The 27222-nt window shown below is 42.2% G+C and overlaps 1 protein-coding gene across 5 annotated transcripts in view; it reads right to left on the minus strand.

The window, feature by feature from the left end:
- Positions 1 to 1102: 1102 nt before the first annotated feature.
- The window catches only part of LOC118933612 (aldehyde oxidase), a 65979-nt gene continuing 39859 nt past the window's right edge, over positions 1103 to 27222 (minus strand). For 4 of the 5 annotated variants that reach the window (XM_036928126.2, XM_036928129.2, XM_036928131.2 and 1 more), the window contains 15 exons: positions 25731 to 25855; positions 24134 to 24267; positions 23101 to 23188; positions 18981 to 19067; positions 17977 to 18168; positions 16034 to 16261; positions 11986 to 12081; positions 9973 to 10101; positions 9192 to 9266; positions 7739 to 7791; positions 6446 to 6560; positions 5787 to 5852; positions 3876 to 4064; positions 3251 to 3418; positions 1103 to 2311 (listed from right to left, as the gene is read on the minus strand). In XM_036928126.2, coding sequence (XP_036784021.2) covers positions 2261 to 2311; positions 3251 to 3418; positions 3876 to 4064; positions 5787 to 5852; positions 6446 to 6560; positions 7739 to 7791; positions 9192 to 9266; positions 9973 to 10101; positions 11986 to 12081; positions 16034 to 16261; positions 17977 to 18168; positions 18981 to 19067; positions 23101 to 23188; positions 24134 to 24267; positions 25731 to 25855 — 1796 coding nt within the window. In that variant the 3' untranslated portion in view covers positions 1103 to 2260. Of the gene's footprint in view, positions 2312 to 3250; positions 3419 to 3875; positions 4065 to 5786; positions 5853 to 6445; positions 6561 to 7738; positions 7792 to 9191; positions 9267 to 9972; positions 10102 to 11985; positions 12082 to 16033; positions 16262 to 17976; positions 18169 to 18980; positions 19068 to 23100; positions 23189 to 24133; positions 24268 to 25730; positions 25856 to 27222 lie in introns of those variants that run through there. The other variant, XM_036928133.2, reaches the window with a different exon arrangement.

Raw genomic sequence — 27222 nt, forward strand, 5'->3', positions numbered from 1 at the left:
CACCCCTGGACTTGGCTCTCCTGAGCAGGCTCTTCCCCCAGGTACCTGCCTGGCTCGTACCCCCGCCTCCTCTGGGCAGTGTGCTCTCCCCGCCTCTGTGTCTCCCTTACCCTCCACCGGCCTTAACCTGCTCTGCTCTCACTTGTTGCCTCAGCACTCATCAATATCAATCATACTCTGTAATTTATTCATTATTTATTATTTTCTGTCTGCCTCCCCAAACAAACTATAAGCTCCACAAGGGCAGGGATCTTTGCTGCTATTTTTACTGATACATCCTATGGGACCAGCACAGTGCCTGGCATATAGTAGGTGCTCTACAATTGTTTGTGGTATTAATGAGAAAACCTGCTCTTTAAAGGAAGATACCCATGTTACCTAGCAAGAATGACCTGCGTCACTGGTCTGAGGCCAATGAAGAACCATGCCTTCTCAACCTGGCCCCGAAGCAAGAGGCTTCCAGCTGAGAGTGTGAGGGGAGAAGTTACCATACATTAGTCTCTAGTACTTTATATCTCAGTGCAGATTCTTCCATCTGCCATAAATGGAAATGGAGTTTTTCAGTGATTATGTTTTGCTGTTTAGACCCCTTTGAGGTTTCCTGTCACTGAAGGCCACTGGGGTAAATTTCTTATAATTGTTACAACTTCTCAGTCTTGTTCACATTTCTGTTTCTCTCCACATGCGCTTTTTTAAAAAGTTGAGATGTAACACTCATACCATACAATTCACTCTTTTCAAGTGAGTGTACAATTTAGTTTTAGTATATTCAAAATATATTCATTGTACAATCATAACCATTATCTAATTCCAGAACATTTTTGTCATCTGAGAAAGAAACTCTTACACATTAGAAGTCACCTTTCCATTCCCCTCTCTCTTCAGCCCCTGCAAACTACTAATCTACTTTCTGTCTCTATGAATTTGCCTATTCTGGATACTTCCTATATAGATGGAATCATACAACATGTGACCTTTTGTGTCTGGCTACCTTTGCTTAGATAATGTTTTCAAGTTCATCCATGTTACAGCATGAATTATGTTTCATTCTTTTGTATAGCTGAATAATATTCCCTTGTGTGGATGTGCCATATTTTTTAAAATCATTTTTTGATAAATTTTATCATTTTTTGTTGTGAGTTGGTACAGTTGGGTTGTTTCCACTTTTGGCTATTATGAATAATGCTATGAACATTCGTGTACAAGTTTTTGTGTGAACATATGTTTTCAATTATCTTGAGTAAATACCTAGGACTGGTTAAAATAGTAATTCCACATTTAACCTTTTGAAAAACTTTCAAATTTTTTTCCATAGAGTCTGCACCATTTTCATTCTCTCCAGCAATTGATAAGGATTTCAATTTCTCCACATCCTTGTCAACACTTATTACTGTCCATCATTTTGATTATAGCCATCCTACTGGGTGTGAAATGGTATCAGATTGTGGTTTTGATTTGTACTTCCTTAATGGCTAATGAGTTTGAGCCCTTATTAGTGGTTATTGAGTGCTTATTATCTATTTATATATCTTCTTTGGAAAAGTATCTATTCAATTCCTTTGCCCATTTTTAAATTGGTTTATTTATTTATTTTTGAGTTGTAAGAGGTTTTTTAAATATATAGTCTTCATACTAGATGTTTATCAGATATATGATTTGCAATATTTTCTCCCATTCTGTGGTTTATCTTTTCAATTTCTTGTAGTGTCTTTTGAAGCATGAAAGCTTTTACCTTTGATGAAGTCCAACTTATATATTTATTCTTTTGGTCCCACAGACCCTTTAGATACAATGCCTAGGTCCATTCTGACAAGAAAAGAAGGATGATACCAGATGGGAACAAAGAAGAAAATGGCAACTTTACAATTCAAATTGCTAATGCAATTATTTTGAAAACAGCCTTTGACTAGACAGTATAATTTCTATTGGTGGATATAAGTCAAATATGAATCATACAAATTATCATCTTCTATTCCATTCAGCCAGATGGATTTAAGGGACAGAGTAATGGAGAGTATCATTCAAGAGGAAAATGGTTCATATTTATGCCATTTAAAATATGATCTCTAAATAGCTTAAGCATATCTATCAAACTCTAAATGGAACATTTAAAAGCAGTGTCAATAAAAGTAATGCTCTGTGAAATGATTTCTGAATTGTGGCAGTTTGCTTCTCAGACCCAGCATCTTAATGTGTAGAGATTGGACAGGCTGCTCTGTTGGAAGGGTCACCCCACTTTCCCTGGAAATTTGTGTTTGATTTATATGGGTACATTCCACGGAACATAGGATCCAGGTTCATCTCTTGGAATCTAGAATGAAAGAACAAATTTGGATGTTTGCAACTTGGAAAATGTTCAAGGCAGGTGAAAATAGCAAAATATAGAATAGGATTAAAACTATCCAGAGGGAAACCAGGATACTGAGAGGTCTTGGAAGGATAGCATGAGAAATGTGGAGGAATCAGGAGGGTACTAACGGCTGGGGAAGGGCCACTAGGAGAGCCATCACTTCACACTTGAAGAGGGACAGAGAGAAAGTGGAGTCAGTCTCTGTTTTTCTCCAGAGTGAGGGGGTGGCACATGGGGCTTAGGAAAAGCTAGAATGGGTGCCACAAAGAGCCAGCCTGAGTGGAGGCCTAGGAGGGGGCTCTCCCCTCAATATAAGGAATAACTTGTTTATAGTTAGAGAGGTCACTGTGAACAGCATGACTTCCTCTCTCAGTGAAAAAATCCCATCACTGGAAATGGCCAAGGAAGGCTGAGGTGTTTGCTCAGCATGGGTGTTGATGCAGTGGGGATGTGGGCTGGGCAAGAAACGGCCCTTCCCACTCTGTGGTTCAAATCAGGAATTGCACACACTTTCCCAGGGCCTGGTTGGTGTAGAGTGAAATAGACTGTTGGAGTGGCCCATGTCCTTGGCCTCGTGTCTTAGCTTCAGGACACAGTTCCTGAACTTCTATTCCTGACCAGTCTGTCCTGGGAAGGCCACAAAACAAGGGAGGAACATAAAACTGATGAAAGAAGAATGAACCTTCTTTTTCAAGTGGCATAGAATTGAGCCCACTGCAGGTCAGGCAGGGCCCAGATGATGGAAAAATGCATTGCGAGGGCCACTCGGCTCCTCCCCTGCTCAAATGCCCTCAGGATTCCTGTTGCCTTTTCTTCCAGGGCAAACCACCATGCTGGGGTAATGAAACTGGACCACAAGGACAGGGGGAGAAAATCCAGAATCTTATGAGCAGAACATACCATTTTTGTGAACTTATCTTCACAGGCCATTCTAATCTTCTCTGGGGTGAGGGGACTACTGAGCTCCCACTGTCCCACCAGGCCTCTCTCCCGTCGAGCTGCATTCACCGCGTCACGGATGGCGAAAAGCACTGAACACCCCAGGAATAACGCAGACTCTCCTAGACCCTTGAAGGGAACAGGTCCACTAGATTATGACTGTCTCTCTACATATGTATGTATGTGTGCATCTATAGGCACATGTGTTCATATATAAAATGCAAAATACTATATATATTAATTTTTCCCTTCAAAAACTAATTTAATATTTTAACTCAGTATTCTCCTTCTTAGCATTCCAGCCTAAGGAAATGATCCCAAATGGAGAAAGCAGAAGATGATTATTGCAAACAAAAAATGAGACACAACCTGATGGTGATAGTAGTTTGCATTAGGTTCCAAGATTTGGAGTACTTAAAAAAAATTTATAGTGTTGTTAAATGACTTTATAATTAAATTTTTAATAGGGTTTTTTCTCCTATATCAATCCTGGTAAAAAACTCAAACAACCAAGAGATGAATGCAACCCCACCCCCCTGCACAGAGATCACATAAACATGCATTTTATTCATTGAACACAGCTTACCTTGGATGAATACAGGGTATTTGAGTTTTGAGATGGAGGCAACAAAGAAATGTGCAGCTCTGTGGGGATGTCACAGATGGTAGGGATTTTATATTGGTTTGGACCACGAGTGTATAGGACACCCTGAGGAGAATAATTCAGCTCCTCTATTGTATAAAGTCCCATGCCTTGAACAAATGCTCCTTCAATCTGAGGCAAAAGAAAAAAGAAAAAAAGATTTTCCATATATGAGAAAATACAATCAACAGCAGCATTTCAACTTCATGCTGCTTATTTGAATTTTTAGAATACAGCTTAAGAGGGTTTTCAGCATGTCCTAGAGCACGTCTCTAAAGTTTACTTAAAAATGTACCTAAAAGCGTCTCTAAACATCTTACTCAGTGCTAAGTTTAAAGTCAAAGGACTTGAGTTCAAATGTCAGTTTGGCATTAAAATTATAGCTCTAGAAGAGGCCTCAGACACTCTCATTTTTTCTGCTATAAGGCAGAAGAAACTCCCCCTGAGGACTTGCTCACAGAGCCCAGCACGTGAGGAGGGCTCCCCGGGTCTGCGAATCCCGCTGTCTCACCTCACCATCCTTGCTCACCAGTGGGCTGGCCTCACGTCTCCGGACTCGGCTTCCTCACTTGTAACATGAGCTGTGTGCTAAGCTTCCAATACAGCTTAGAATGTTCCAGTTCTTAGATGTCCACATATGGCCAAAATTGCTTTCCACACATTTGGGGATTTCCGGTTCTATTCTTGGTCTACTTGTTTCCTGCGGCTGTATTTCTCCACCTCACTCTCCATCCTCACTTCTGTCTGTTAACAGGAATATTCTCTCCCCTGATGTCAGATGCATCTTCCTGAAACCCTAGACCCCCCCACCCACAGGCTGCCACCTCCACCTACAAAGTGAGGTGCTTGTCTTCGGAGGACTGCCACCGGCCTGCCCTCTTTCCTTCTCCTGTCCAGTCTCACGCTCCACTCCTGTGACACAGGAACTTGCCTTTGTCTTTAGCCCTCTCCTCATCACCAGCCATGACACAAAGTATGCAGAATTTCATGTCTTTCTTTAGGTTGATTTTCTCCTCCCAAGCAGAAAGCCTTTTTCTGTTCATACCTTGACTGCCTCATCCACACCCACTTCCTCCCTGAAGCCTGCTTTGACTTCTCCAACCCATACATTCTTCCCAGTCCCTAGTGACACAATGTCATAAGGGAAGACTGCCTCAGATTATGTTCTCCATTGCAGGGAGTGAGCTGAACTGCTCACAGATACAGGCAGGTAAAGAAAGCGAGGGAAGCTTCCAGGTGGGTCCTGCGTCCTAGAGCCAGAGGGCGCATGACTTCCTAAAGAGGCAGTCAATTGACTTTTCCTTGTGGAAATGTAGCTCCAGTGCACAATGTCTGCATTTCCAAGAGATGCGAGACACTTGAATATTTATGTAAAACAGCTTGTGATTTTTCAATCATCAATTATTTCAAATTTAAATTTAAAGGTTTGTGTGCAGAGTAGGCTTCCTATTGGAAGCTACTGCTGCAACCACTGACATCTTGTCCCTGACCCGACTTAAACCCCTTGGAGCTGGAGCCCATCATACACCCAAGCCTCCACACTCAGCCCTCCACTCGATGCTTCCCTGAAAGACGTGGGCTGGTTCGTCTCTTGCCGGCTTAGTCCTGCTTCGTTCACGTTCCCCAAGCACAGGCTGTAATCGCTCTTCAAAATCTTCCTAAAACACCTCTGTTTCCTTCCCCTTTTTAAACAGCAAGAGATTTGAGTTCTGTGGCTGGCATGAATCGGAAATTCTGACTAATGGGTTAGAGAAATAGGACGATGAATAAGCCAGATGGGACATTTTCCCTGCAGATCCCCACAGCAGTTTTGGCTTTTACAAACAGGAAGCAAGGCAGATCAGTTACCCATACCTGGCCGATGTCAAGGGCTGGATTTATACTGCAGCCAGCATCCATGATAATGTCTGTTCTGATAGTCTAGCAATAAAAAAAAGAAGTAAAAGTGTTTCTTTCAATGAATATAATTTAGGGAGGGAAAGTTTAGAAACAGTTCCTGCCAGGATGGCATTAGTATAGAACTTTTCTTTGGGCCACACTGTATTTCAAGAAAAAGAAGCGACAAAGGTTTTACACTGTCAAGAAGTTTATTAGTATAACTTTCAAAGTTATACAAATACTCAAGCAGCTTAAGCACTGATTTTTTTTTCCTTGGGAACAATAAGAGAAAAATATTGACTTGACTTTGTCCTAACTGAGTGCTGTAACCTAGGTCATGATTGCTGGCTGTGCCAACAGTCTACATTCAGGCTCCCTTTAGACTGTTTCCTCCTTGGTTTCTTTCCTGATTCTATTTAAAAGCATCAGGGAAATAAGAACAGAAGCCACCAGTTGTTTTCCATGGAAGCAGCCACAGCACCAAGGCAATCACCAAACTTCTACTTTTTTTCAGTAATACAAAGAAATTGTTATTAAGCCAAACACTAGTGTTTCTACAGTGCTCAGAAAGATGGAAATGTGGAATTGAGGTGTATCCAAAGTGCAATTTGAAGACCTTCCCAATTGGTACTGACCTTATGAGCACCCGTCAGGCAGTCTATTTCAACCTCGGTACAGGCAGCTCCATAAACAAAGTATTTGAAAGGACAGCCTTCCCCTGTCTCCCAGTTCATATTCGACTCGTAACCTCTGGAGGAAACAGAATCCTTGAGGAGTGTTGGTAAGTGATCAAGTGTCCTGATTGCTGGCCATGATGATAAATGGACCCATAAGGAGCTGTGTTCGGTTTGTATGCACAGCAGACAAGAGGAATATACTTGTACAGTGATGTGCCAGCACGTAACACATATCTGATGAATGAAGAAATATAAACTTCTTTCTTATTAAACTTGCTTTGTCTAATAAAAATAACCAATTGCTCCTTACCTGACTCCTTATGCCTGGAAGTTAGCTGCTGACTGTATGACTATCTATCTATTGTTTTTGGCTAATACTGGTCATGCAATCCTGTTGTCACCAGATTTGGGGAATTCCACCTGCATTTTACACCAAATACTACTTCAAAGGTGCACGCTTGCCTGTTCATCTTTCTGGCTCCAGGATTCGGCTCTCATCCTTTGCCACTACTCTGGTCTCCACTGCCTGCTCTGTTCCCACCTCTTCCTTAAGCACCCCAAGTGAATGTCGTGGTGAAAGAGAAGCACAGGCCAGCAGCTTGCCACCACTTTGTACCCTTCTTTCCTCTGCTTTCCCCAGCCAGGAGGTGTCTGTTAAAAATTCCTGATGCTTACTCCTGCCAGCCAGTCAGTGCCCTGGGACCCTCATGACAACTGGCAAATGACATGGTCAGGTAAGACTCTGCTCTCTGTCATCCTGCCCTCTGACGGTTTTCACTCTCCATTAGAATAATTTGGTTTATTGTTTTCTAAAGTATGTGAGTCCTAATTGTTCCACATCTTGAAAACCCATGGCTTATTGTCACATCTCTCGTTTTTCGCCAATCTAGGTGTGAAATAGCATGTATCTTCTTATGAGTTTAATTTGTATTCTCTTACCTTTGTTTCTTAACTTAAGGGATACACTGAGTTTTCAACAAAAGGTCAACCACTGCTCTAACCCACAGATGACCCTCTCGTACTACCCAGTATGATATGAATCACCGATTCCATTGTATTTTATTTATGTGCCTGTTTTTCCTAAAAAAAGCCTTTCTGGATATTTGGATTAGCGAGCAGCTGAATGTTCTTTATTACAGGAGTTAATAGAAGGTACAAAATCAGTTTTTGAAAAAATTGCAAACAGAAGTGAAACCCTTCCTCAAGAAACCACTGCCATTTTCCACAACATGGGATTAAAGGACTATTTACCTGAAGTAGCCAGTAGCTGAAAGACTGATGCTTTCATCAAAAGCAGCCTGTGCCTGTGAAAGAAGAGTACAGCATGATGCAATAATGATATTTAAGGAAGGAATTGCTAGAGACTTCAATTTTAATTTTACTATATGTTAAGTAAAACTATCACTAGTGATAACTAGGGAGGACCAAGATTACTGTTCCTTTCAGCATTCTCCTTCTCCAGGTGGAGGCCCCTGTGGTTTACAGTTTATAGTAGCAGCATTTGTTCAATGCATATGATCACATGCAGTGACTGCCATGGTGTGTTACCCTTACAGTCTGGACTACTGTGGGCCATGCATGTTCAGCTTAGCAAGAACTTGCTCAGTCGTCTGGAAACACTTAACCTATTACCATGGAACATATTTCATATTTTGGGACACAATGGATGGTTGGGGGTTTGGGGGTTTAATTTTAATAGCATGTATCCATCCTAGTCTTAGGAAAGGGGTATAATTTTGCTAGGTTGTGCTATTTACATCAAAAGCTCTCCTGACTCTGCCGTGCACACAGCTGACTAATATATAGGAAAATGGAGATTTGGTGCAAATCCCTGAGTCTGGGGAAGAAAAGGGTGAGAAGCGCAACCATTACTGAAGACTGTGGGCTGCATGGCAGCTTCTAGCGATGGCGGAGGACTGACTCTAGCCCTCCATCTCTCTCCAGCTCTCCGCTCAGGCTCTCTCAGGCTTTCTTTGGCTCAAGAAGCACAGGGCAGAGGGCAGAAATAAATATGCCCAGAAAGGACTGAGTGCTTCCATAAGTAAGAATTATAGAATGAGTCCTAGTCCATTTCTGAGTAGCCCCCCAACCCCCAGACGTTATTTCCCCCAGACCAATGCTTTTCATGTGACGTTCTAGAGCAGTCAGCAGTCAGCATGACACATACTCCTGTCCCTTACTGATGTCCCTCCCACACCATCTGGTACTTTATAGCCTATTACTTTGAAAGTTTGCTTAGTTAACTTTGGAATGTGTGTCCTTGCTTCCAACAAGATTGCAGCATAACTGATGGCATGTTTCCCTATTTCTACGTGAGTGCTTATTTGTTTTTTACTTTTATAGGAGGATTCTAGTGTTGTCTTCCCGTTTTAGGAAGAGTGGCACCCCCCAAAATAGAACAAACAGATTTATAGCTATTGTCTAGAAAATACCTAGGTTCCTTTGGAAGAAACATTAATTACTTCTTGCTTAAAAAAAGAGTTTTGGACAAGAGAACCACCTTTTTCTCTAATAGATTATTTTCTCAGATGCCAGAGTTCCTCTACCAAACTGAGATAAGATTTCCTCCTGCTGAGAGCCAACGGGTCTCTATTTATCACTATGTGACTGTAAGTGCCCTTTCTACTAATATTTAATTCACACATATTTCTCTCTCCCCCTCTTTATTTTCTAACATAAAACACAAAATAACAGTGGTTCTCACCCATTCCTTCCAAGTGCCTCCAGGATTCTTGCTGATGATGGGTTCAAGGCGTTTTAGAAGAGTTTGACAAGCATCCTAGGGATTATTTTTTAATTAAAATTATGATCATAATTACTTTCAAACACAAATGTCAAAACAATGTGACACAGGCCATTATAGGTGCTCGTTTAAGAGACCCATGGAACAGGGAGGAGGAAGAGACCAACCCTGTAGGAGCTGATCTGACAGGTTTCACGGGGATGGGGTGAGGTGTGAGCTGGTCTTCAGGACAGACCGTTTAGGATGGGAGCCACGCTAAGCGGTCAGGACTCCAACAGGATAACTGTCGGCAAATCATGAGCCACTGTTAACAGCATGGCCAGATTTATTTTGTGGGGAGCCTCACTCTGACGGCGTGAAGCCAGAGTGACAGGCAATGAAGCGGGTGGACAGGCAGAGCCTTGCCGTGGCCCTGGCAAGAGGCGCAGGTCTGAGTCAAAGCAGCAGTATTACTAGGACATGGAAGTGAAAAGACACCGACATTTTTTAGTAGAACTGAAAGGGCTTGATGACCAGTGAGACGTCAGGAGTGAAGGAGAAAAGGAGGTGGCTTTTCACCCCAGGAGAGTGGCTAGGTGCTGTACCACCAACAGAGGCTGAGACTGGGGGAAGGCACATTTTTCAGCCAGAGGGTTTGGGAAGGTGATAAGAATTGGATTAATTCTCAACATCTTCTGAGCCCCACCCATATAACTTGGCCTGGTGGGGTTACTGATTTGGACGCCACTGCAGTGGTGTTTACCTTTATTGCCAACCCATTGAGATCTGCCACCAAGGAAGCTCCAGAGATACTCGTATTGGGGACAGTCTCCGTGCTTGTCCCACGCAGGTGAACTTTAGATATTGGCATCCTTAATTCACGACTGGCCACCTGGATTGTAGAAGAGTTTCTTTTCAAGTATTCTGGTTAGTCATAGACCTGTGCATATACCCACATGGTAGCACGTATGTAAAGCCCTTATATGCACAATAGGGACAAGTGGGCAGAACCATGAATTCCTCCAGCCACAAGATGCTCCTCTTTTCTAAAAACCCTGTAGCTAATCTGGACCCCAAGTCCTGAGCACACTTTTTTTTTCCCTTTAACTTTCTTTTGTGCAATAGCATCAGGAATAGAAGGTGAAACCCCAAGCCAGGGCAGGGAAAAAGGCTTCACATCTTTATAATCACAAAATCAACACCTTGGAGGCCTCTTCTACAATCACACTGCAGAATTCTTGCAAAGCTGACCTTAATGATAGTAGATGCTTGACTCACATTTCTGGAGATGGTCTAGGAAAAAGGTGCTTCTTGTATGAAGGTCAGCAGCCCTGGGGAAGTGGTAGCACCGACACATGATCACAGAAAGAGAGGAGGCTGCTGCCTCTGGCCAACACAGGGATTGGGATGACTGCTTTGTTCTCCCCTTGCTTTTAGTGCTGGGGAGCAAAATCGTACTACTGGCCTCAGCTGATCCCAAATTCCCCTCTTTCCCACAAGCAGTATAGCTTAATAGTTTCCCATAACTATGACAGGGACACAGGCATGAAGAGCCCTTCCACCTGACCAGCTTTCAGAAGATCATCTACTGAGGTGCTTAAGCTTGCAGCATAAGGTCCTGGTGGCCCAGTAAGGAAAACACTGAAGTCTCACCCCCCCGAGATGGGGAAAGATATGACCAGACACTTCTCAAATGACTTATAACATGAAAGAAAAATATGTCTTCACTATGTCTATAACCAGAAGAATGCAAATTAAGGCAGTAATGAGATATTATCATTCACCTATCAAATTATTTAAGATTTTAATAACAATCTGTAACATACAATGTTGATTAGTGGTGTAATGAGATGGATACTTTCTGGAAAACAATCTGGTAATATGTACCAAATGACTTAAGACATATTCTGTGATCCATAATTCCACTTCTGGGAATCTATTTTAATAAAATAATCATTGATTTGATCTTAGGTTTATGTCCAAAAACATTCACTTAACTGTCCAACAATTGGGGATGGTTAAATAAATTATACATACATCCAAATGCAGTCATTAAAAACATGACTGCAAAGAGTTCTTAGCAACAGGAGGAAGTGCTTGCTCTACATCAGAATAGGTGAAAAAAACAGGATACAAAATATATAAATGGCATGTTAGCAATTTTACTTTAAAAAAGATAAAGAAAAGAGGGAAAGACCCCAAAACAGTTGTTATTGCTAAGTGGTGGTAGAATTGTGCAAGGTCTTCTGATTTAAAATGTTTGCTTCTTTTAAATATTTTGTAATCTGTAATATCACTATTAAGACTAGCAAAATAGAAACAGCAGCTAACAATTAATCTAAAGTAAATGAGCCAAAAGCAAACCGGTGAAGTTTGGTTAGACATAGCAAATGTGAGTTTGATTACCAGTTGTTTATAGGCTTTACTATCAAAAGGGCGAGAAATAATGCAATATTGGAATTTACAAGTCTTTTTATTACCTACCAGAGGTTTAAAAAAGACAATTCGCTTGTTAATACCATGTCCAAAGGAAAGCAGCAAATACGTACACAGCCTTCTTTAGCAATAAGACTACCCGAGACTCTTCTGGCACATTCCTTTAGGTGGCTCACTCACAAAAATGGCCTGTTTACCCAGTTTGTGCTACAGCTTAACAGCTGTCAAAGCTAAAACCTCCTGCTCTTCTTATTTTGGAGAAGAAAATGTACATTTGTAGTTTCTCATGCACATGTCTACAAGCACACATTCAACTTAATCCAGTCATTTGCATTCTTACCTGAAGCATTTTAGTGTGGACCCCTTGCCCCATTTCAATTCCACCATGAGTCACCAGCACAGACCCATCTAAATAAATGTGAACCAGGGCAGCAGCCTAAGCAAAAAAGATGAAAACAGTTTCCATGATCTGTTTGAGTGGGATTAGCATATGTCTTGTCAATTAAAACATTTTCCCTGGAAATGATCCCCTCCTTCTCATCTGCTGCAAAAATATCCATAGATTCTCCTCCCAGCAGCCCTTCCTTCCCATCCCCTGCCAAAATGGCCACAGACACTTCTCCCAGCAGCCCCTCCTTCCCTTCCCACCCCCTGCTATCCTCAGCACTGAGCAGAGCCAGTGCAACTGGAGCAAGTGCTGCCCCATCTCACCCCACAAGAGGCCAGATTGTTGCTGGATGGTGCTGAGTCATGGGCAGAACTGCCTTCCTTAAGCTACTGTTTCCTCATCAGGACATTTGGGTTCACTGGCAGTACCATTAAAAGTCTGCTTGACGTTCCCTTCCCCCGACCCAGCGTGGAGCAACAATCTAGGTTTAGGGTTTTGTTTTGGAGGGGAGTGGTGTCAGTTTTAAAATGCCAAGTTACATGTAGATGGTTTGAGGGAGGGGGAGAAGTGTTGATATGAACACGTATTCTCATAGTTGTAGGTGTGTTACAGAGAAGCAAAAGTACAAATCCAAATAAGATGGGACAGATGGACATTAGTTTTTTTGCTGCAAAATGAGCTAAGCTCAGTCTAAATCATTTTGTCACAGAATCACAGAGCTTAGTTGAAAGGGAACTTGGAAGTAATCTTATCCAACTGTATAGCTCCCCATAGGGATGCAGAAGGAACCAATTGCTAACATAGAATTAAAGGCTGCTGGAATCAGAAAATTCAGACTTTAAGCTAAACATGTTTTACAGTCAACAAAAATGTGCCTTTTTGCAACTCTGCCCATGTTAAACTAGAGGTATGGAGATAGCCTGAGAGATTGCAAAAACAAGTATAGATTCTTCACTTTAAGCCTCCAGTGTAAGACCAATATTACCAGCATGAAGTCCTAGAGAAAATGCTTCTAGAGGTTCTTCTGTGGTTCAGAAAGCCCTGCAAGGCACACTCTGTAGCTGTTCAACTGAGAAGTGCCAACTTCATAGATGTGGTATGAGCCATCTAGGAGTCACTTAAAGCTCAGTCAGCTAGGTTTGTTACTATCTAAGCTTCTATGCAAAGTGGCAAAATAATCTAGGATTTATAAAGGCAGGGTCTTCAGAAAATTCTGGTAACAAACTAATGTCCATTTCATGAAGCTACAATTTTAGTAAGCCTTCATTACTCACTTATATGGCTTAAATATAATCCTGGTCGTAAGTGAAAGTCTCTGGAATCACATGTCAATCACCAGATATACCCAAGGAAAGACCTCCCTTCCTAGATCAACTACCCCCCCACTAGGAGGACATTCATAACCCACGGTGTGCTGTGAGCCACATTTGGAGAATTTCCAGTTTATTGGTATCCAAAGGTTCACATTACTCCAGTGCATGATAAGCAGAAGCCTCTGTCCTTCCAAATAAAACAGTCTGACAGTGAAAATGGCCTTTATTTACCTGGTCAACAGGTGCAAAGTAGGAATGCATTGGTAAAATAGGGACATAAGGGTACCCTTTCTGAGAACAAAGGTACCTACAGCTACAGCCTATGGAAGTATCTTAGTGCCCTGAGGGAGGCATCACAGCCATGATAATCATGCTGATGAGCCCTGGGAAGATGCAGCAGAGTGTGTTTTATGTCTATGGCCACATCACACCCAGAAATACCATCTTGTGCTCCTAGCCATTCTTACTCCCAAAATAATAAAGGCAAGGAGTGACATCCTCTACTGAGAGGCCAGAGCCTGCTGCCCTGGGGTTGCACATCAGATATCAGGTGATGCCAGCAGCAGTGGCTGCTTCTGGGCTCCATGCTGTGGCACTTCACTGTGCTCTGCTAGGATGTAGGCCCCCTGAAGGGAAGGACTGGGTCCTAATGTATCCCTTGGAATGCAACAGGATCTCACACATAGTAAATACTCAATAGAAGTTTGATTAATGAATTTTCACCAGTATGGCCATTTGATCTGTTTCTTAAGCTTGTAAAGTCTGTATCTGGCCTTCTTGACCCTGCAAGCAATTCAGAAGCTGCTGTGGCAATTTGCAGTTGGTACCTGTGACTGAGCTACAATTACAGTGGGTTGTGCATTTCCTATAATGTGTGACCCTGCTGGCACTAGCATTGCACCAGCGTGCCCAGGGCAGCATCGCAGAGACCGCCGAGTAATTTGATCGCAACAAATTACTTGCGATCTCCTTGGGCCATTGAAAATATCAAATTTGGTTCAGGTAAGTGGCACCACCAGATGGCTCATTGTTAGTGCCACAGAAGAATTCCACAAGCTGCATCTATGAAATCGCACAACTGGAGTGTTGGAACAGATGATTCTACAACATAATTCTTTAAGCAGTGACTGCTAGTATTGCTGAGAAGTTTGCTTTGGTCTCACAGCATCCTAAAATGTCTCAGCCATTCAAACACTTAAGTTCTTACTCTGTGCCAGGTGCCATACTAAGACACTGAGAATATAGGGGTTAAGTAGATACTGTATGCCCTTCAGTGTTCACAGTCTGGTAATTAAATATATGGGAGGTATGTTTGGCCCCCTCAGCTGCTGGGAGCACAGGGGCTGCCTGTGCTTAGGAAGGCAGCATGGAATGGCGGACATGTGGCCAGATGGTCCTGAAATCAAATCCTTGCTCTGCCACTCACTAGCTGGATGTCCATGGGCAAGAGAATGAACCTGATTTTCCAGGGTTGTTTTTCTCTCTCCCTTCCCTTTGACTAACCTTGGTTTTGTCTTTATTCCTCAACCACAGCCTCTTGACTGTCTTCCTCAGCTGGGTAAATTTCATGTAAGTGACTAAACGGCTGTGTGTTTTTTTGCATCATAAACAGGCAAGGAATGGGAAGGCTGCGATAACATCACCACTTGCACTGCTTTAATGCTCCTCTGAGCTGTCACCTCTCTACAATCAACATGAAAACATTCTTACGTTCCCACCAAAGCCAAACCAGGATGGTTAGGTGAACAGATGGGCATGGAGAGAGGGAAGGACACTCCTGCACAACTCCGCTCCCCCAACACACAGTGTGCTTGCCAGCGCTCCTCACAGCCCCACCCCATTTATCCCTGCTCCGTCTTCCCTCAAAGCACCTGCCACACCTTCTTCACGGCTCAGCCAAAGGTACAAATTCTGCTACGGAGAGTGACAACAGTTTTGAAGGCTCTGCCCTCTCCCTCTGTATGGGTACATATACTCATACACACATGTAAACGCAGGTTATAAGGGTCTCACAGCACAGCTGTTCGGTGAGCTAGGGCAGTGTGGACCACCAGCTGTTCAGGCTAATTTTCGGTCAGGAATGAAGAGGTGGAAATTGCAAGTGGGATTTAGCAACTAAGCAGGGAATTTATTTAATTTTTTTAAAGAAATTAAACTATAAGAGCAGATTTCCAGTCCTTCTCTTCATAATTTTAACAGTTATGAGGTGAACAAAGTCCTAAAATTGTGTTTTAGAAAATTATTTAATTGATTTACTTTTCTGGGTTTAGTTTACCCCAACCCCCCAAACAGGGGGCTGGCACCCTGGGCCTTGCAGTTTCCTGTTTCTGTTTTCGCAGCCCAGTGACACAGAATCGCAGGTGGAGCAGCTGGAAGAGGAGTATTGGCAGTCATCAGTCCCACCTCTCGGTTTACACTTGAGGGGCCTGCGGCCCAGAGCAAGTTCACTTGGCTGCCTAAGGCCAGGGCTGGGAATGGACACCAGGTCTCCTGAATTGCCAGTAACCATGCTTGTCACCAACCCTGGGGACACAGACAAAGAGCTCTTGTCTCTTCTCGAGAAAAGCTAGTTTGATTGAGCACAACTTTGGTGAAGGTTAGCAATCAGGCATCACAACCATATGAGTAATCCACCTTAATGGGAAGTTTCCCCAACACCTTTTCTTTTGTGTCTTCGGGGAACTGACCTGACCCATAGGGACCGAGCCAAGGCCGATAGGGAACTTCAGGGGGACGATGGCCAGCCCTTTCTTCTTCCAATAATTCTCCAAGTTGAATTTTTCCACGGCCACTTTCCGCAGGGAATAGGAAGACATAGCCATACATTCTTTCCAGCACAGCATCAGGTTCTTGGCATTAATCTCTTGTTTGTAGGGTGTTTGATCAATTTCCTTGTACATGTTTATGCTTCGGACCTATAAAAGAAAAGGAGATTAAAATGGGCAGAAGGGCAGCAGACATAATCTCTTCCATCCACTGCCCTCCTAGTCGAGTTCCCCTCATTTTATAAGCACCAAACTTATTCCACTTGCTCTTTGGTGAAGCCCTTCCCAACAATGTTTCCTCTACTTGAAGCCTCTATCAAGTATGTTAGCATTTATATGCTTCCTATGTTGCTCTGTGTAAATACAAAGGAAAATCCTTTCCTTCTATTTCTTATATAATTCAACACAGTCCAGGTACACTATAGACTCAATTCTAGTTGCATTTGTGAATATTGGTTGAAAGGTGATCCTAGAATTTAATTTCCAGGCTACATGATCTACAGTGACTTGGATTATCCAGATGCTGTGGGAAGATAAGACCATTCATTTCCACACCAGGAAAATATGAAAGTTTATTTAATGTAATCAATACTGGGATGAAGAACAAATTAAAAGATCTAGCCCAGGATGTCTGAGTCATGGGCAGAATTCTTCTTGAATTCCTTAAATTGGTGACTAATGCCCCCAGCTGAGAACAAAAGGTACCAGGTACATCACATTCTCAGTTGAGAAAATTCTTAGCAGCTATGGTTAGCTACCTCCCATGCTGACAGGGGCCATGACAGACATACACTCTCCCTGCACCCCTAAGAACATTCCAGATCATTATAAAAGGAAGATTGGAAATTGGTAAGCTGTGCCATTCTGGGAAAGGCAGTGTTTTTAAGCGTGGCTAGTCTCTCGTCCAACTTCCTCAGGGATCATTATCTGATTCCCTCCCTAGTGCTCCCTAGTGACAGGATGTCTGGGAGAGAGGCTGTGAGGAGGTGGCCAGGAAGGAGGGGCGTGGACCAGTTCAAGAGACACGAAGAAGACAGCTGCTGCCTATGGCCTCAGATCTGATGCTGGAGGAAAAGAAAGTAGGTGAACCGGGGACTGGGCTTTCCAAGAACCGCTCCAGCATGAGGCAGATGTGTGGGAGTCTGGGAACGCTGCATGAGGCGCCAGCTGAGGGTCGGCTGGAGAGTCAACCCTCCCTCACAGGGCACTGTCAATTTCTGAGAGAATGAGCAGAAATGGAGCCCACAGACAACATACTTGAAAAGTGGCCCCATCTAACCAAGGAGAGAACAGAGAGCCCACTGGGGAGGCTATGTCCTCTGGTCCTCCTCTGCCTCCCTGCCCCATGGCACAGTGGAAGGCACAGGGAAGGAGACAGGCAAGAGAGAGTGCCTTGCGTCTCCCTGCACTAACTGCACTCCAGGATACTGGCTGGAGGGGGCACAAGGCAGGGAACAGAGCTTGTTGACGAATGAAATTGGGACGGAGACTATTTTAGTAGCTGAGATAACAGAAACTGTATAGCAGCTGCCTGAGATGTTAAGGAAGCCAGGGAAAGAAGGGTTTGCCAGAACCTGTTGGCAGCAGTTACACCCCCAAGCAATGGAGACTTCTCCCTAAACAAGTCAGAATCCAAAACTTATTCCTCAATGGCCTTTGTCTCCAGGATTTTTGAGGAAAAGCCTGAGGAAGATGAGACCTCTCACCTTTGGAACCCCAGCTGTCTACTAACTTGTTAGCTTGGTTACCTCAGACAAACCACTTAGCCCCTCCAGATCTCAAATTCCTCAATAGGAATGTCCCCCAACCGTCCTCCCACCTCTGGAATGTGATGTCTTCTGTATGTGAGACCAACTGAGCATTACCTTCTCAGGGGACAAACCACATTTGGCTGCAACTTCCGTGATACAGAATTCAGTGATGAACCCTGCTTGAGGGAAGCCGAACCCGCGCAAAGCCGTGTTGGATGGAAGGTTGGTTCTGCACACCCAGCCCCGGCAACGCAGGTTGGGAAACTTGTAAGCATTTTCCATTTTCAGAAGTCCCATTTCTATCACCTGGGGAAATCCAGAGTTGATGAAATAAGACACTCATCCTTCCATATCTGTTTTTACTGTCCTCAGACCTCAAACCAGGCCAGAAAGGACCAACTCTTTCTATATCACATCAAACGAGCCAAAACAGACCCATGTCCTAAATGCATTTTTGCTATGAAATGATTTTTAAGGATTTGAGTAAATACTACTATTTTTTATTTTTAGATTTTAGAGCTATTACACTTTTTTCCAGGTTTCAAACATTTCCAAAAGATGTTGACACATCCATAGGCCCTAAACACGGCAGCATCTACACAGTGTAATGAATGAACTATTCTGGAAAATAGGGAGAAAATATTTTAGTATTTGGTCTACTGCACTAGTTCTTAGCCAGGGACAATTTTGCCCCTCCTCTCCTGGGACATTTTGCAATGTCTGGAGACTCTTTTTGTTGTTAAGACTGGGGACAGCTGTGCAACTGACATCTACTGCGTAGAGGCCACGAATGCCACTAAACATTCTTCAATGCACAGGACAGTCCCCAAAACAATGAATTGCCTAGACCAGAATACCAGCAGTGCTGTGGTTGATGTCTAAGGCTTACATTTGGGAAAAGAGTTGTAAGTAAGGTAAACATGGAGATAACATATGGATGCTGACTTGGCCAATATCTCTGGGCTCACTCTGGGAATGCTGGGAACACATGGGTATGCCTGCAGTGAGGGTCTTTATGCTTTTATAACTAAATATTACTTAACTACTGGACATTTTCTGAATTAAATTATTTTATGTAATACTTTCCAGAAGGTGAACTTGCATCTTAAAACACTTACAAGTAATGACTCATCCAGGGAGGCACCTCCATTGCTATAATGCTCCACATCCAGGGCCAGGATTCTGCCGTCATTCATGAATCCAGCCTGGGGAAAGAGAACTGACTTTTGATATTGGTGCTTGGGGCCATGTGTCTTTAAAGTCTACTTTGTCACTTGTGAACCCTCCTCACACAGGCAAAATGCTTTATAACATTGGATTTGGTAATAATGTCTTGGATAGGACACCAAACACACAGGCAATGAAAGAAAAATAGGTAAGTTGAACAACATCAAAATAAAAAACTTCCATGTATCAAAGGACACAACAGAGTGAAAAGGCAACCCAGAGAATGAGAGAAAATATTTGCAAATCATATATCTGATAAAGGGTTAAAACCCAGCATGTATAAAGAACTCCTACAACAACAGAAAAGAGTGGACAAAGGATTTGAATAGACATTTCTCCAAAGACAATATACAAATATCTAATAAGCACATGAAAAGATGCTCAGTATCACTAAGCAATAGGGAGATGCAAATCAAACCACAAGATACCACCTCATATCCATTAGGATGGTAACTATGAATAAACAAACAGCCAATGATGTGTTGGTGAGAATATGGAGAAATTGGAACACTCATCTGATGTTGGCAGAAATGTAAAATGGTGCAGCCACTATGGAAAACAGTATGGCAGCTCCTAAAAAATTAAAAATAAAACTACAGTATAATCCAGCAATCTTATTCCTGGCTATTTATCCAAGGTATTGAAAGCAGGATCTTGAAGTGATGCTTGTACACTTGTGTTCATAACAGCATTATTCACAACAGCCAAGGGGTAGTAGCAACCCAAGTGTCCATCAGTGGATGAATGGATAAACAAAATGTGGAATATATTACAATGGGATATTATCCAGCTTTAAAAAGGTAAGAAGTTCTGACACATGCTACAACATGGACGAACTTTGAGGACATTATATTAAGTGAAATATGCCAGTCACAAAAGAATACTGTTTGATTCCATTTATATGAGGTATCTAGAGTAGTCAAATTCATGCAGACAGGAAGTAGAGTGGTGATTTCCAGGGGCTGTTGGGGGAGGAGGGAATGGGGAATTATTGCCTAACAGGTACAGAGTTTCAGTTTTACAAGATGAGAAGAATTCTAGATAATTCACATTGAACAACAATGTAAATATACTTATGTCACTGAACTGTACATCTAAAAATGTTTAAGATAGTAAATTTTATGTTGTGTGCATTTTGCCATAACTAAAAGAGTAATTAAAAAGGAAACTATGGAAGGATCAAGAAAGCCATAAAAGCAAAACAAACAAAACCCCCTCCTGTCCAGGTCATCACTACTGTTCAATCAGTCCTTCTTTCTCCTAAAGCAAATCAACCACATATTTCATAATCTTTCTTCTTGCCAAGAGTCCTTGAATTTTGGTTTGTATCATCACATTTCTACCAAAACCATTTACCCTAAACCTGCCTAAGCTCCTAACCTCCAAATCTTTTCTTAAGCTCCAAATCTGGTGGTCTGCTCATAATGTACTCCACATTTTTCTCAAAGGCCTGAATTTAATCTAAACTCTAATCAGTATTTGGTACTACTGGAGGTCTTCTAAATAAAAATCTTCCTTGCTTCTAAGATGTATTTAATATCCTCGTTTTCTGTCTGCACTCTGACTTAGTATCCCTGATTTTATTAAAGTTCACTTTAATGATTTCTGTTGAGTGGAACCAAATTCAAACCAAAGTACCAGTCAAGTACGAATTCCAGCAGTTTGAATTTTAGGCCTGGCTCTGACAGTGGACTAGCTCTGTGATCTTAGGCAAGCTCTATAACCTCTCTGATCTTGATTGGCAATAAATAAGGTAATGCATGGAAATTTACAGGCAAGTGACTGAAACATAGCAAGTGTTCTAAATACAAATTATTATTACAATTCTAAATACTATTAATATCATCTCCTGTCCTCACTCTATTCTCCATCAGAAAACATTATTTTCTCACAGTTTTAATCACCACTATGCTTATGGCTTCTATAACTATAAGCCAGTCCTTTCAATAAAGTCCCGCCTTGGTGAAGGACATTTCCACTCTAGCGCCCTGCTGTCACTTCTTTCCCAACACTTACCCAAACAAGTTCATCACTACGCCTCCAGACTGGCTCCTCCTTCCAGCTTGGCTGTTTCTATTAGAAGCCTCCATGTTGTGTTTGTAGTTTTATTCTCCACTGGCAACTGCCAGATTTGTTGCCAACTTCTATTTTTTTGTACTATAATGACTCTTGTATTCACCTCTTCTTCTCCATCTTACTATCATAGTGCAGACCCCAACTGCTTCTCATTGGAACCTAGCAGCCGCCTCCTGGTGGTCTGCCTACCTCCAGCCCCCGCATCCCGAGGCCATCCTGCCGGGGGCCATCGTGTTACCCTCCCCAACGCCCCCACAAGTGGTTATAACACCTGACTGGTCACGGATCTGCTCAGTCTCCTTCTTCCTTTTGAGACCAGTTTAGACCCCCATCCAGGGACCCCAGTCTCCTCTCCATCTGGTCTCATTTAAGCTCACCAATCTTATGTTCCACTGCTCTTGAGTAGGTACTCTGTGTTCTTCTTCCCCCTCTGTCCTTACTCCTGCCACTACCAAACATGCCATGTTCATCCCACCTCAGCATTTTTGCTCTTACTATTCCCGCCACCTGGTATGCTTCCTTTCTGCCTATCCACTTTGAAAGCCATTCTTGTTACACTTTCTCTACGATGTTTCCTGTACATGCCTCAACTCATATTCATCTCTCTCCATAGTTTTACTAAGTGTGCCTCATCTTTTAACCTGAGATTATTGTTTTCATAATGATTCACATGTACAAGTCTTAGTTCCCTTCTTATGTATTCTCTGTGAAGACAAAGTTCACCCTAATAAATCTTTGTTGAATTAAACAAAATTCAAAATATAGCTTAGAATGAATGTGAGCTGAAATAGAACACATTTATTATCTTCTAAAAATGTTTGCAGGTTTGCCATTGTGGAAGAGACAATGCTGTGTTCCAATCCTGCTGTCTTCCATCCTGCGCACACAGAAAGACTACACTGCCCAGGCCCCCTTGCAATGTAGGTGGCAAATTCCCAGCCAATAACATGTAGATCAAAGCAAGGTCCACATCCACATGCCTGACGCCTGAAACACCTGCCACATACCACTCCATGCCCTCTGCAGAAGATCCCGCAGAGAACTCTGAGTCTCTGGGGCAGTGCTATCCAACAGAACTTTCTGTGATGATGACAATGTTCTATATCTGCATGTCCAGTATAGTAGCCACTAACCACATCTAGTTGTTGAGCACTTGAACTACAGCTAATGTAACCGTAGAGCTGAATTTTTCATTTAATTTACTTAAGTTTAAATAGCCGTATGTGCCTAGCAGCTTCCATATAGGACAGTGCAGTCTGAGGGGATGATGGTGGCATTACTAGAAGGAAAAGCTTGAGTCCCTGAATGATTTTTCAGACCAGAGTCCTCTCCTCCCTTCCCCGCCCACCCCCAATTCTCGATGATCCCACTGATTACACTTGAGCGAGAAACAACACAATCATGGTTTTGTGAGCTTTCAGTTGTTTGTTTTAGCAGTTAGCCCATTCCAACAAGTTAACTTATTTCTTATAAAGCAAAAGAATAATTGTTTTCTGCTACGGAAATTTTTCTAGGAATTTCTGGGACAGAATTTTATAAAAATACCCTTGATACATTGAAAAATGAGGAACCTGTTGGCAAATAATTGCAATTTCACTTGACACTAATGTTATGGGAATTATTCTACTTTTAAAGTATGTGGGGATAGTGTGGTTATCAGATCTACTTTCATAGATGTATGTAGTCATACATTTCCCAGTTAGGCACTCTGTATCAGCCAATACAAGTTAGGACTTTTTCATAAACTGACATCATAGAGCAAAGCAGAAAAGCTTCATTGAGCCACCCAGTAATCAAACAACAGAAGGACCAGAAAGTTAAACAGAAGCACAATTTGTTGTTCGTCATTGTTACTCCCCATCAGAGAGGTGCTAAATGCTGCCCTCTACATCTGTGGAGTGTTGTGCCTACAACAGTCTTCTCCCTTCTACTCACTCTGTACTTTCCTAGGTAAGGGTGGCGGCCTCCAGTTATTAACATGTCTTCTCCTCGTTCCAGAATGCAGCGGACTGCTCGACTGTGTCTAAAGCAGAAAAAAAGAAGAGTGGTAAACTCTTTGACCAAGTAGGTGCTGTTGGGGGTTCATATAACTCCTATGTAAACTTGAATGGCCGCTTCAGTGGCATCCACACCCATTACAGAGCCACGGAACTGAGCTCAGGCATACATGGCTGCCTCTTCCCACAGTGGCTCAGGCACAATGCCTGGAATTTTCTACTTATGGGAGGGAGGCTCTGGGATGCCAGAGGTGCCAGGGTATTACTTTGGGGTTTTTCCCACTGTGAAATGACCTCAGCTATAGGCAGATGTTCCTAAGGTCACATTATAGACTGGTCACGAATGCAAGAACTCAGGTGGTGTCTGATTGCCAAGTGCTCCCTGATAGGATAGGTCTGGAATCAAAGTCTTTTTGTTGCATAGGATAGAGGAACTGACTTACATTAATCAGTAGAAAAGTTAAGCCTTCTGGGTGTGCCTACTCCAAATACAATTTCCTATGGTAATATTTTGATATCCTCAAAGGAAAATGATGATATAAATAAAAGCAAGCATGACAAAAGCAAACTTTCCATATTCATACGGAGAGTTCAGACCATATATATATATATATATATATATATATATATATATATATATATATAGATGACCAAACTTTTTTCAAAAGGTTGGACTTATATATATAAATATGGACCAAGGACAAGTAACACCCTTCCGTGTTTCTGTCTCCTCTCCAGGTGTTTTTACTGTGGCTTTCATTCTTCTAGTCATTCTCATTTTGGTTCTTACAGTTTTATAGTTTGACAATATAAGATAAAGAAGTTATAATAAACGTCAGCTTGCTTGGGTAATTGTATATTACCCAAGTTTTAAAAATCTTGACCCGAATTCTTTCTACTTAACCCCAATATTGAGAATTTGCAGTGTGGCCTCATTTTAGATTTGTTTTCAGCAGATTTTCTCCACTTACTTGTTTGCGGCAAATGCCGTGATGGCTGCCAGGATGCCGGTTTTGATTGACTTCCCCCCGAATCCCCCACCAACACGCTTGACATGACACATGACCTTGTTAGCTGGGAGCTTCAAGGTTGAAGCAACTATGTCCTGTGAATGATAACAGTTCTTATTAATCTGGCCCATCTGCAGCAAGGAATTGGGGCAGCCCTTACATATTTTTGATTGCACAATGTTGTACATGATACACAAACTGTGTGGTTATACTAAATAATGGGATGTCCCAATAACCTAGGCATAAAATTACGACTGATCTCAGTGGTATTTGGTTATAATGACATTGCCAAAACTTTCATTAATATGAAGTACTCCTTTCAATATCATTGAGATGTTTGTGTACTAATAAATTTAAAAAAATTTTCTCCATGAACCTCACCCAAAGTTTCCTTTTCACTCTAATCCCTAGGGATATGTTTCTTGAAGCAGTGAGATTTTTGTGGTCTTCCAAATCTCTCTCAGGCTGGGTATTTTCCCTGCATTCTACTGTCTCCACTGGACACTTATGACCTTCCATTTGGATAAATAAAGTTGGCCAGTGGGTCTTCCCTGGATGCAGGTCTTGCTCCTCCTTGTCATCCTAATGTTTAAAGGTTATTTCATCTTAAACTCATTTTTATAGATGGAAAGCCCAAGAGGGATGACGTGGTGGGCCCAATGCACACAGGGAGAGAGGAGCAGAACAGCACTAAAACGGAGTTCACCTGAGCCTTCCGAATGTTCTACTTTCTAAAAGGCCTCATTCTCCACATTCTCACATTCCTACCTGCTCTGGTAACAACACTGGCCCCTTATGACCTACTGATTCAAGACCTCTCTGCCTTGTTCCACTTACTTTCACCCTGATGCTTAAGCTAAATGCATCCTAAATGCATCTTATACTCCAGCCTGGGCAGCCTCTGTACCAGTCCTCCTTCCTTACATGCATATTGCTTGGTACATAGGACACAGGCAGTTAAGTGTTTGCAGAACAGATGAGTGGCATTTGATATTGGCATGGAATTACCTGGAAATGGCCTCTCTTCTCACCATCTAGACAAACCTCATTCTCACTATAAATCCAAACAGAAGACTTCATCTTCATGGGACTTCCTGGATGATTCTAGCCCTTAGCAAACCCTCCTTTCTCTTAATTGCTCTGCCTATGTAAATTATGACTTAGCTGATTTAGCACTTGGTTGCATTCTGTCTAACACTGTTTTCTAAGTGCTTCATATGAGTTAGGTCCTATAAGCTGTAGGGGGCAGGCCTTCCTCTTTTTTCTTTGGTATTTTTAACAGTGCTGAGAGTACAGCAGAAGAGACCTAGTTCACTAAGATTAAGCCAAAATTACATCGTTGGTTTAAAAGTTATGAATCTATGAACAGAAGGCCCCTACTTTCATGATAGTCTCTTAAAAGCTTTGAATTGTATGGCTATTAATACCCACATGGATATGGCTCTCAGTACTCCAAATCTCTTCAGTTTCTGAAATGACATTTTTGCTCCAATTGCTCTTAGTATCTTTTGCTGGCAGAAACAATTTGGTCATGTCCCCTCCACCATGGCCCTATTACCTGTGTATATTTGGGAAACTGTGTGGAAACATAGATATCCATCTCTTGATCCTCTCCTTTGGGAACAGCAAGGATGCTTTGGGTTTCCATATAAAAATGTTCTTGACCGCCAATATGTATCTCACCTGTTATAGAAAGTATATTTTCTTTCAGAGTCAAGGAGGTGTTCAGACAGAACAAGTGGCATTCCCCTGCTGTTATCCCTTTATGGAGAAATTCCACTGGCAGTGCTCTGCTGGGGCAGCAGCCTGAACAATTAAGGGCCACAAAAAACATCTAGCTTCATCGTATCTACCAATTTGAAGTACAGTTTTGTACAGGAATCTGTCATGTCTGCCAACACAATTGGTCCCAGAGTCCTAGGGAAAGGGAGGCAACTTTAGAGTCAAAATACTGTGGTGAGGAGACTTCCAGTTCCTGGACAGGATAGAGAAGATGCACATCTCTCTGTTCCTTCTGCTGTGGGTACAGCTAACAAGCTTGGGCACTAAATGTAAAAGAAAAGAAGACTCTGAAAGGTGGAGAAGAGAAGGCAGACCACTTGAGGGACTCTGCAACCCAAGGAAAGAAAATGAGTTCAGTGAGCTCATGTTCTATGTTGTTGCTTGCTTCACGTATCCAAGACTCGATGCCAGAGAGGCCGGCAATTCAAAAACAGCAACAGGCAAAGACAGGAAAAAGTCCCTATGAAAAACCTACTTTCTCTAGCCAAAGGATGAGGAGAGGAGAAGACAGAAACTTTTATACAATAACCACTCTACTTCAGCACAACTCTACAGAAAAAACTGTGGCCCCATCCTGATCTGCAAAAGTTGAGTGGGGAACCTAGACTTCCATCTTTCTCAGGGTGTAATGAGGTACCCCCAAACCATCTGTTGTGGGGTGTCAGTGGAGACCACATGGGGAACTTGGACTTCCACCCTCCACCTAACAAGAAGAAGGCATCCCTACTTTTTTGTCCCAACCAACACTAGGTCAGAGGAGTTCTGGTAAAATAGAAGATTTAAATATGATCCTGAGTCTTATAACATAATACCCCAAATGACCAGGATACAATAAAAAAATCACTCGTAGCAATAACTCAGCTCCTATGAGAAAAGTCAATCAACAGATGCCAACACTTTGATGACACAGATGTTGAAATTATCTGAAAGGATTTTAAAGCAGCCAACATAAAAATGCTTCAGTGAGCATTTACATGAACATTTGAAACAAATGAAAACATGGAAATCTCAGCAAAGAACCAGAAGATACAAGTAGAGCCAAATGGAAATTTTAAAACTAAGAAATATAACCACTAAAATTTAGAAGGTTCAGTGGCTGAGCTCAACAGAATAGAGAAAACAAAGGAAATTATCAGTAACCAAGAATATAGACCAACAGAACTTGCCTGACCTAAACATCAGAAAGAACATAGACTGGAGTGAAAATGAACAGTCTCAGGAACCCGTATGACTGCAGTGAAACACAGAACATTCATGTCATTGAAGTC

Source organism: Manis pentadactyla, chromosome 6 (genome assembly GCF_030020395.1).
Source record: "Manis pentadactyla isolate mManPen7 chromosome 6, mManPen7.hap1, whole genome shotgun sequence".
Classification (NCBI taxonomy): Eukaryota; Metazoa; Chordata; class Mammalia; order Pholidota; family Manidae; genus Manis; species Manis pentadactyla.